Source organism: Otolemur garnettii, unplaced genomic scaffold, assembly GCF_000181295.1.
Source record: "Otolemur garnettii isolate 467f Iridium unplaced genomic scaffold, OtoGar3 scaffold00014, whole genome shotgun sequence".
Classification (NCBI taxonomy): Eukaryota; Metazoa; Chordata; class Mammalia; order Primates; family Galagidae; genus Otolemur; species Otolemur garnettii.
The window spans coordinates 23,827,952-23,839,355 of NW_003852409.1; the positions used below are offsets into that span (position 1 = coordinate 23,827,952).

General features: G+C 37.7%; 1 protein-coding gene across 2 annotated transcripts in view; it reads right to left on the reverse strand.

The window, feature by feature from the left end:
- Positions 1 to 786: 786 nt before the first annotated feature.
- The window catches only part of C5 (complement C5), a 144,045-nt gene continuing 133,427 nt past the window's right edge, over positions 787 to 11,404 (reverse strand). For both annotated transcript variants that reach the window (XM_023510578.1, XM_003785402.3), the window contains exons 34-41: positions 8,334 to 8,436; positions 7,597 to 7,671; positions 7,376 to 7,481; positions 6,189 to 6,272; positions 4,832 to 4,921; positions 2,927 to 3,010; positions 1,870 to 2,008; positions 787 to 1,331 (exon numbers count right to left, since the gene is read on the reverse strand). In XM_023510578.1, the coding sequence (XP_023366346.1) occupies positions 1,193 to 1,331; positions 1,870 to 2,008; positions 2,927 to 3,010; positions 4,832 to 4,921; positions 6,189 to 6,272; positions 7,376 to 7,481; positions 7,597 to 7,671; positions 8,334 to 8,436 (820 nt within the window). In that variant the 3' untranslated portion in view covers positions 787 to 1,192. The remainder of the gene's footprint in view (positions 1,332 to 1,869; positions 2,009 to 2,926; positions 3,011 to 4,831; positions 4,922 to 6,188; positions 6,273 to 7,375; positions 7,482 to 7,596; positions 7,672 to 8,333; positions 8,437 to 11,404) is intronic.

Consider the following 11,404-nt stretch of genomic DNA (forward strand, 5'->3'; position numbering starts at 1 on the left):
GACATTAAATGGGAATATATGTGTGAATTATCTCATAAGATCCCAAGTGCTGGCTGGGCATGGTGGCTCACACCTGTAATCCTAGCACTCTGGGAGGCCAAGGCAGGTGGATCGCTTGAGCTGGGGAGTTCAAGAACAGCCTGAGCAAGAGCAAGACCCCCTTCTCTAAAAATAGCCAGGCATTGTGGCAGGCACCTGTAATCTCAGCTATTCAAGAGGCTGAGACAAGAGGATGTTCTTAAGCCCAAGAGTTTGAGGTTGCTGTGAGCTATGACACCAAGGCACTCTACTGAAGGTGACAAAGTGAGACTGTCTCACCAAAAAAAAAAAAAAAAAAAGATCTAAAGTGCTGCAAATGTCACTTAAAAATTGACCACCTTTTATGAATTCTCTTTTAGAAAGTTCAAACTGAGGCTCAAAGAGAGACCCATTTAGGGCTAGAACAAAGGTCTTCTGATTTGAGCTTTCTTCTCACCAGGTTGCTGCATTGGTGCCTGCCTTCTGGTAGAGCAATTGTTGGCAAGATCAAGTTCCTGGGGGAAATGAGCATGTGCTGGGAGGGCAGAAAGGGAGTAGAGGCATCTCCCATCAGGGGTATGGAGTGGGCAATAGAAGAGGAATGGGGCAAAGACAAACTCGCCTACCTTCTCAGTTTGCTGAGGGCTCTGAGGTTGGGCCCTCTCAGGGTTAAGGTTCTCTATGGTCAACTCTCTCCACCTCTCTCAGTTGGCCTGTCTTTGTGTGGATGAAGCTGACCTAGCATAAAACAACATGCTCTTTAGCACATTTTGGAAGCAAAGTCAGGCTTTAATGATCAGTTTTCTGTTCCTTGGTATCTTCTTTCAAGCAAAGCCCATATTTGTGTAAGATACTCCATTTCAACAGGCTATTCTTTTGCCCCACAAACATTCCTGAGTGGCAGGTTTTAGGAGGTCTTCCAATTTATTGCTTCTGGTGTCCAATAACCTTGGAGTATCTGTCTTCATGCACCTCAAAGCCTTGTTATTTCAGAAAGTTACAGCTCTTAAAATTGTTCTCTAATAAAAGCAAGTGCTACTAATTCTAAGTAAAGTGAGCTTTCCAAATAAGACCAGCTGTGAATGTTAAAAAAAAAAAGAAGAAGAAGAAGAAGAAAAAAAAACCAAACTTCAACAACAGGAGTCCATAAGTGAAAACTGTGTGCAGCTGAACTTCAGGCATTTTCACAGCCGTTTAAAAAGATGTCTTCAGCAAACTCATCTAAATTAGCTAAAAACACTTGACACGATGGACATGTTGTGTCTGTAGGCCAATACTCAATCCAGGTCGAGGAATCTAAAGGGTAGATGTACCTACCAAGGAAAATATGGAAACAAAGTGTTTGTGATGGAGGCTACAAATAGAGAAAAGCTGCATTTGATTTCCTGGGTAAGAGCCCGGTTGTGGTCAGGTCCCCAGGGGTCAGGCTGTCAGCCAAACTGTTCTGGATCAGCCTCTTCTGGGGGATTGTGAAGCTGCTCTGGGCTCCAAGTTAAAGGCAGGAATGATGTCTATTTCAATGTCTAGTTTTCAAAAGCAGATAATAAAATGGATATTTAAACATTTTCCTTGTTACAGACAGAACAGTCTGAGAACATACTGAGGGAGCTGGTGGGGTGGTCAGGGGAGGCCAGACACCATCAGGTTTGGTTACACAGATGGTCTGTCAGTCAGCTAAGTCCTCAGTTGCCATGATGGTTTGACATAGTTCTTGGTTTCAAACCAAGGCTATTTATGTTCGTAATGGTTTGTTGGTTAACAGCAGGGTACATAAGAAACGTGGTGTATTTCAGAATAAATTACACTGAGTTTTGGAAAGAAAAATCAGATTCCAAAATATTGATGACTTACCTGAAGCTGAAATTGTATTTTATCTGGAGGGCTTCTTTACCCATAATTAAATACTGTCTTCCTTTTACCAGGTTGGCATTAGCACAGGTCATCTTTCTAATGAAGGTGATTTCAGAGTCTTTCTCAGCAGCGGCTTCCCCTGAGTGACACACAAGTAAGGTTATCATATTCATGTCTTAATGTCACAATCATAAACTCTCTCTCAAGCCTTTAAGTTCTTCATGGCTATGAGAGATTCATGGCTATCAGAGAGCAGCAATGCCCATGTGGTTAAGACTTCAGGCTCCAGAGTCAGACTGGGCCCAGTGCGTCACTTTCTGGCTGTGTGGCTCTGGGAAAACAACTTATGGTTTCAGTATAAGGGCTCAGACACCTACCTCATCAGAAAAGGGGGCATGCTAATAAAACTTATCTCGCAGAACCATTATGAGATTAAGTAGGTTAATATATGAAAAGTGCTTAGAACATAGTATGAACCATGTAAGTACTTGTTATTAATATTGTTACTTTTGTAGATTCAGAAGTAAAAGAATCACTCTACCCACGGTTCCAGAGTACCTCAGGAAAAAAGAAATATCTCCCTAAGTAAAATATAAGCTTTATGAATACAGGAATCTTGGGTGGTGCCTGTGGCTCAGTGGGTAGGGTACCGGCCCCATATACTGAGGGTGGTGGGTTCAAACCCAGCCCCAGCCAAACTGCAACAAAAAATAGCCAGGTGTTGTGGCAGGTGCCTGTAGTCGCAGCTACTTGGGAGGCTGAGGCAAGAGAATTGCCTAAGCCCAAGAGTTGGAGGTTGCTGTGAGCTGTGACGCTATGGCACTCTACCTAAAGCAACATAGTGAGATTCTGTGTCAAAAAAAAAAAAAAAAAAAAAGAATGACTGCATTAATGTACATAGTTATGTTATAAGAAATAAATAAAAAAAAAAAGACAGGAACCTTGGCTTGGTCTTATTCAAGTGGTATTCTCCGTGTCTACTACTACATATAATGCCTGGTGCATAGAAAGTACTAAGTATTTGTTGAATGAAAGAATGAAAAAAATGACTTCTCACCAGTTTTGTAGACATCTAGTAGGGTTGCAGTGTACTTGATAAAGACATTTTCTTCAGTGACGGATGTGATGCTTACTTTATAAGCTGGTAAAAAAAAAAGAAACAATTTAGGCTTACTACCACTGATGTCATGTTCAACAGAAGTCAGAATTTGTCAAACAAATGAGAAATTAAGCATGGTAAGCTATCATGGGCATCCCAGGGTAGATCTTATTTCTTCAAGGAGCTTTTTCAAATCCTCCTCAGTATGAGTCAGTCTCTCAATCTATTAGAATCCTTAGACCTGGCAACTGTTACAGAAAAGGCTGATTAGGATAAAAGCCATATTAAATTAAATGACAGAAGCACATAAACAAGATAAACCTTTATTAAACACAAAGTTCAGATGCTGATCCTTTAAGATTAATGGAGTCCTGCCCATAGGCATCCTTTGAAGAGCCTCTTCCTTTTTCCCTACACAGCCACAAAGAGGGGCTTTTCTTACTCTTCAGCTCTACCCGATAAGCCTCCTTTCTTGCCTTGCTGCTGCCTTATATTGCTCCACTGGCTTTGATCTTTGATTTTTAATAAAATTCTTTTCTTTTCTCTCTCTCATCCTGGCTTGGATTAGCAACTACTTGACACAAACTACTCCCAGTCCTGTTTTCTCTTTATTTGGGCATCAATCAATATTTGATGCATGGTGTGTTTGACCTCAGCTCTGTAATGAACCAGCTTGAAGGGACCCATCCCTTCTATGTAGTCTCAGAAAATATCCTTTCTATTTGTGCTTTCAACAGAGTTGAAATTAATGACCTAAAATCTCTGTCCATTTTAAAGATCCTTCAAGTCTATGAATCTATCCCAGATACACATAGATAAACAAATGATATATATATATATGTATATATATACACAAACGTAGATAGGTAGATAGATAGATGGGTGAACCTATTGTGGCTGAACCACAGGTTATGCTAATTAGTGGCTTAAACTGGATGAAAAATGTTGTGATTTTTAGATTCTTCACTCTAAATGGTAAACATAGACAATGTACCTAGCATATGGATATGGGTAAAGAGAATTTGTTTAGTATATGGATATGGGTAAAGAGACTTTTTTACTTTGTTTCTATTCTGTTATTGTAGTAATAGCCTGGAGCTTCCAGAAAAAGTCAGCTATGTCTTTTTTGAAATAAATATAATAAATCCAGATTGCATTTATTCTTGGTGTTAAAATTAAAATGGATTTCTCAGATTTTAGACTGAAAATATTCCTGGGATAAAAGGAAGAAATAATGTAGTGAAATTCTTGATTATTAAAATAATATGGTATTATTTCAAGTTGTGATGTATTTTAAAAATTGCAGTGGGTCCTGGCAGACTTAGACAGCTTTTTGACTTTTTTTAAAAAAAGATGAATTCAAAGGAAAGAAATAATGCAAATCATACAAAGTTCATTCTGATAGCCGTTTTTCTATTGAGGGAGTTTAGTAGGCTATGATGAGAATAATACGGGAGGCTAGACTGCATCCCAGTTCTACTACTTAATTTCTGCATGACTTTGAGCAAATAATTTAATTCCCTAAGCCTCAGTTTTTTTACTGATAAAATATTGGTAAATCCTCTGTTACCTCAAAGGGCTATTACAGAATTCCAGTGAGAAATAGTATATGAAAGTAGCCAGTAAACACGAAGTGCCAACTCAGCTCTACCTATCTTTTAGTTAGCCCTTCAAGGTCCATAAAAAGATTTGAGATAGTGTACAGTATGCTCCTTCTTTCTCTCAAAATTATTTAAAAGTATGGACAGAAAATAAAGGAGCTAATCTATCCAGAACTGAGGCACATGTTTTTGATTTTTCCAACTGATGATACATTAAAAACATTTCATGTTTGAAAGAAACATACTGAACTTTTGAACTTACCATATGCAATCTCTGGTTTACATGCTGTTTCTTTTCTAGTATTTGCAGAGATTGTCAGATCCACTTCTTTCTGCATTTGCCCACAGTCAGCTGGATTTTGTGAAAAATGGTAAAAGTCACATTAATGTAAAGAAGGAAACATTCTCACTAGGAGTAAACATGGTTTCTTATGAGCCCAGACAGAACCAAATATAATCTCACAAATGCCAGACTCCTAAGACCTGTCCATTTTCTCCCCTTCTATATAGTGAAACATTATGTAAAGCAAAACCAAAACAAACAAAAACATAATCCTGAGCTAAGACTTATTCTCAGAATAAGTGGTTCCTCCACATACAGCTCTTCAGAAATGCACGTGCTTCCCTTGAAGAACAGGGGAAATTTTTCCATTTTGAATATGAACAAAAGTCCCTTGAAGGACCCAAACTAATGATTTGACTATTCAGAGCTAAAAAACAGCACAATAAGTACCTAGGAAATGTGTAGATATTATTGATTTTGAGAAAAAAAAAAGCCAAAACCAGCCCAGACCCCCATGGAGCCTGCGGTTGATTACTGATGTGTTCTAGATCTTTTCCTTGGCCAACCAGGATGACTTTGATTTATGAATGACTGGAACTGGACAATAAACAGAGAATTCCATTAGCTGGAAAGATAAAAGCAGCAGTTCTCAACCTGTGGGTCGTGACCCACAGGAACTGTATTAAAGGGCTGTGGCATTAGGAAGGTTGAGAACCACTGGAGGAAAGAAAGAGGAGCCAGTGGCTTAGACTTGAGCCTCTGTTCTTTGGGTTATGGCCCAATTATGTTAAAAAGATGAACATGGGTAAATAGTGGGACCACACCTATGGAGAATACTGCAAGGGTACATGTCATATCTACTAAGTATAGATTATGAATGTTTTAACACAATAATTACGTAAATGAGGTGAAACCCTATATTAACTAATTTGATGTAAGCATTCCAAATTGTATATAAGATCAGCACACTGTATCCTATAAATACATTAATATATACATTATGTATATGTAAGTCATAATGTATATGACTTAACAAAAAAATAAATAAAATTGTAAAGTAAAAGACAAAAGAGAAAAGATGAGGTGGAAGTAAAATTTTGCATCATGTTACCTCTATGATATCCAATAACATTGGAATGGTGTTTCCAGACAGTACAAACAAACCATCAGGTTGTTCAGGAGTTGTGGAGAAGCAGCTTTACAATACTCGATGCATCTTTAACTTTCAATCAGCTGATAATTACATTTCTACTTCTGAGAAATGACAATTTCTCAGAAGTTTATGAGTAGCTGCTTTACACAAGCACACAGTCTACATATGTTAAATGAAGTTTACCTTCTACACATTTGCACGTGGCTCCTTCACAGACTTTCTGAAGTTTGGCCGTGGAAGTGCTATAAAACACGGTACACTGTTTATCTGTGGCAATAAAAGTGTGGTTAAGAGAAGTGGCTTTTTGATGCACAACACATTTACTAATTGGTGAGTCTCTTACAGAGGATTTCAGAGATCACCGTTTCTAAACTCTTCTTTTTGTAGCGAAGGCCTATGGAACTTAAATCATGAATTGGCTATTCTGGGAAGGACTTCTCTACCCACAGACAGATTGCTCCTAAATTAGTTTAGTTTTGTACTTGAAATTTTTCTGGTTAATATTTATTTCTCAGAATGAAAATACTTGATGCTTTCATGAATAGGAGAAAGGAAATTATATTAAGTGAGGATTTATTGAAAGAATTAGAATTCTTTAGGTTGGATAAGAGAAGAAAAGCATATATAAATATCTTCCTCAAGGGGAAGAGGGCTCTAGGTATTCCTATGTGATTTCAGAATATAAAACTAGAATAAATGGATGTCAGAGTTTGGTTCACTTTAAGAATTTTCTAACAAGTAGAACTGCGCAAGGTGGAGTCATCTGTCTTGTAAACCAATAAGCTCTCTATGCATTTAACATTCTTTTAGTAGGCAAATGTGGGATTATTCATCCAACAAATATTTATTGAGTTCACATTATACACTTGACACTGTGTTAGATACTGGGGACAAAGGAATGAAAACTCTCTGGGGTTGGTGAGAAAGACATACAAACAAATAATTACAATCCAGTGCCACAATGGCTATACTAGAGCTGTCTGCAAAGTGTAAGAGACTATAGAGTGAAGTCATTCTGAGAGGATTAAATAAAGAGAAAGTTTAGCAGGCTTCTCTAAAAAGGAGAGATGTGATCAATGCTGAAGGTGAACACCACAGATAAACTTGAGGCAAAGAATTTTAAAGTTGGAGGAAAAACAATCCGGTTATTTTAAGGATGAAGAAGCTGAGTAAGGACTGAGAGGTGAAGTGATTTGCTCAATGTCATGAAGTAGTGTGTATACAGTAGTTTGTATGAATGTTCAAGTGGAGACTTAAGAGTGGTTTCCAAAAGAGGCAATATATAAAATTTACAGGACTCCAGTAGATTTCTAAATGTTTTGTAAAGAATGTGAAGTAGTCATCTAAAGAAATTTTATAGAGTTGATTACCTGGTCTGTGGTATTCATACACTGTGAAAGTAGCAGGACTAAGAAACCCAACTTCAAACAGTTGAAATATCCGGAATCGGACACAAAGGAAGTCACTGGAGGGAATCTGTTTAACAAATTCAAGGTGAAGAAAATTATGGGAAAGAAGATATTCATAATATTTTAACCTGTAAATTTTTAATAGTAACAGTAAAGGAAAAATGGTAGGAGGTGGAGCTTACCGAATCCAGTTGCAAAATAATATGTCCATCTTTAATTTGGTAATCAGTTAATAATTGATCCACCCCTTCCACAAGCTACAGAAAGAAAGAGAAAAGCTTGAATTTAATATCATTATCTTTTTGTTGAAATGCATTCACATGTTGATAAGACATTAAATCACAGGGATGTGATCCACTATTCAAAGAAGTTGAAGAGCAGTTCCTCTTCTGAAAAAGTGAACAGTTAACATATGCAATCACATTTTTTTAGGCCATGGAAATATATGCTTCCACTTCACTTTGATAAATAAAAACTTATGTAGATTGTTGTTTTGGAAAGAATATTCTGGGTGATTCTATGGAAGTTGCATACTACATATTAAAATGAAAGGAAATAAATTTGTCTATAACTTAATTCAGAAAAGAAAACCAAGCATCATAACAATATTTAAAAGAAAGCACTTACAGGCTCAGCGCCTATAGCTCAACCGGCTAAGGCGCCAGCCACGTACACCTAAGGTGGCGGGTTCGAATCCCCAGCCCGGACCCGCCAAACAACAATGACGGCTGCAACCAAAAAATAGCCGGGCGCTGTGGCGGGCACCGGTGGTCCCAGCTACTTGGGAGGCAGAGGCAGGAGACTCGCTTGAGCCCAGGAGTTGGAGGTTGCTGTGAGCTATAATGCCATGGCACTCTACCCAGGGGGACAGCTTGAGGCTCTGTCTCAAAAAAAAAAAAAAAAAAAAGAAAGCACTTACAGCTTTTAAGTCATCTTGGTTTGCGCTGATTCCAGTAGGCAGAGAGATATCCATCACTGCATGGGAGGATCCAGATGATGATTCTCCTGGGCTGGGCTTATAGCTAAAATAAATAACAGATTAGGGAATGTAATAAGTAAATGGATAAGTTTCTTTAAGAAAAGATCCTATTCCTTAGTAGGACTTCATTTTTCAATTTGAGTTTCTTTTTATTTGCTTCCCTACATTATATAGGTTAAAATCTCAGAATTTTAGAGTTATAAGAGATCTTTGCAGTGCGTACTCTCTTTTTCATGCTAGACCAATAATCTCAGTGGACCACTATTCTGGAGCGTGGAGGTCATCCACTCTAAGCTAACTAGCTGGGGAAACTGAGGATGAGAGCAAGGCCCTGGTTCAAGGTCACGCGGCTAGTTCATGAGAGTTGCATAAGCATCCAGGTCTTTTGATTCTCACTTTAGTTGTTTTTCTAATGGAACATATTCACAGGAGAAAATTAGTTGCATATTGAAAAGACACTCAATAAACATGCCTAGGGAAAGCTGGAAGAAAATACATTAAAATGTTAATAGATACTTTCTTTGGATTGTGGAATTATATGTGATGGTTCTTTTTCTTTTTCATGTTTTTCTCTATTTTCTAAATTTTCCACAATAGATACCTTATTAAAAAAATAATTTTAAACAATTTTAAAATCATTCCTTGTCTAGGAATTATGCTAGTGGGAAGTTAAGACATACACAGAGGGCAAAATGGGAGGGCTTTGGGTTTTTTTTTCTTTTCTTTTTTTTTGTAGGAGAGAAAAGAACACTGACATGGGCAATCAGAAAACTTAGGTCTTATCCCAGTTCTACTGAGAGACTCCCACAAATCATTTCCCCTTTCTAAACTCATTTTCTTATTTGTAAAGTTAACTGTGAAGAAGTATAAACTTGTGTTTTAAATTTATCTCCTTAATTGTAAGGCTTTGATTTTGGGTGGCAGAGGCCATTAAGGAAAGGTCAGGGGACTTAAAAGAGGGACAGTTTGGTGGGGCAGGGCAGGAGTAGGATAGAGGGAGTGGTTCTGCAAAAGTTGATTTTAGGTTCCAGCCTCACCTCAAGATGCTTGAGAGGCAGCTGGATATTTGAGAGTGGACTTTGCAAGAGCTGTCAAGATTAAAGGGAGAAACTGGGAAGGCAGCTTCATGAGGAGGGAAGGGAACTGATTTCACCTACATGGCCGAGTATTAGTAAAATAGGACCAATTATGGGAGTTAATGAGGTATCAGGGCATATCTTTTCCTTCATCACACCTCACAGAGCATCTATAAAGCAGTTACTATTAGAAGTTTAAATGTAATATTTATCATGAAATTAAAAGTGTTATACAATCTCTGACTCATAAAAACTTAACCCCATTCTTCACCCAATTAACAATTTAGAACAGCATATAAGACATCTTGGAACTGTTATGTGACATCTGAGCATCTCCCTAATTGGATGGGCAGAAGCAGAGAACTCTTGCTCACAGATGCAAATACTTTGTCAACAAGATGGAAAAGGGCCTCCTGAGTGGAGCCTGTCTATGAAAGGGTTGCTGGAGCCTTGATGACTAGTTGCCATGGAGACTGTTTCAATGGTGGAACAGAAATCCTCCTTTCAAGAAGCCTTTGCCTGCTGCCAAAACCAGCAATCTTCCCCAAAGGCATTTTGTTGCTAGAGAAATGAAATCTTTTTTCTCTTTTCTTACGAACACAACAGAGAGGTTGTAAAAAGCTAAATACACGATAGAGACCCTCTGAACACAGAAACTGTGTGCTGGCATTTTTGAATCAGGAGAGAGAATATTTGAAGGCAAAGAATTTCTTACATGAATAAGTACTACACAGTTACTTTTGGAATTTACCCAACCTAACTTCAGCCAAAAGTATATTCCACCCGCTTTTTTTTTGAACTTTCTGTGCCCAATTTGTAAAAAGCAAAAGATAGAATATTCAAGATTACATTTCTACTTGCTTTATACTTTGACAACCTGGAATTAGACCTCTTGTCAATAAAGTCAAGTGAGTTTTTAATAAGAACTATTTTATATAAGCAGAGTTGTAGACAATTAGAATGGGCAGAAACGTGGTGATAAGTTAGTGCAATATCCTTGCTTTAGAGAAGAGGACTGGAGAAGTAAGCTGACTTGCCAAGTCATTTGAGTACTTCCTGGCAGAGGTTACCCCATGGCAGGCATCTCAACCTATCATCAGAGAGCTCTTCTTTAAAAAAATTTCAATATATTTAGGGGGTACGGTGCAGTTTTCTTATACAGATGTACTGCATAGAAGTTAGGTCCAAGCTTTTAGTGTATCTATCACCTAAATGGTGCAGATTGCACCGAAGAGGTTTATTTTTCATCCTTCACCTCCTTCCCACTCTCCTGCCTTTGTTGTTTCCAATGTCTATTTTCCCACTCTGTACAACTGTGGATAGTCATAACTTAGCTTCCACTTGTACATGAAAACATGTGATATTTGACTATCTGTTCCTGAGTTACTTCACTTGGGACAATGGCCTCCAGTTCTATCCAAGTTGTTGAAAAAGACATTATTTCGTTCTTTTCATGGCTGAGTAATATTCTATGGTGTGTGTATGTATCTGTATACACACATATACATCTCACATTTCTTTACTCATTCACCAGTTGATGGACACTTAGGTTGATTTAATATCTTTACTATTGTGAATTGTGCTGTGACAAACATATGAGTGCAGGTGTCTTTTTGATATAATGACTTCTCCTTTAGGTAGATATATATCTAGTAGTGGGATTGGTAGAGCAAATGGTAGATGTGCTTTTAGTTCTTTGAGGAATCTCTAGACTGTTTTCTATTGAAGCTATACTTATTTATATTCCCATCAACAGTGTATGTGAGTGTTCCCTTTACACTGCATCCATACCAACATATATATATATATATATATATATATTCTGAGTTTTTAATAATTGCTATTCTGACTAGAGTAGGTGGTGTCTCATTGTGGCTTTAAATTGCATTTCTCTGATGATTCTCTGATGATCAGTGATGTTGAGCATTTTTTTTT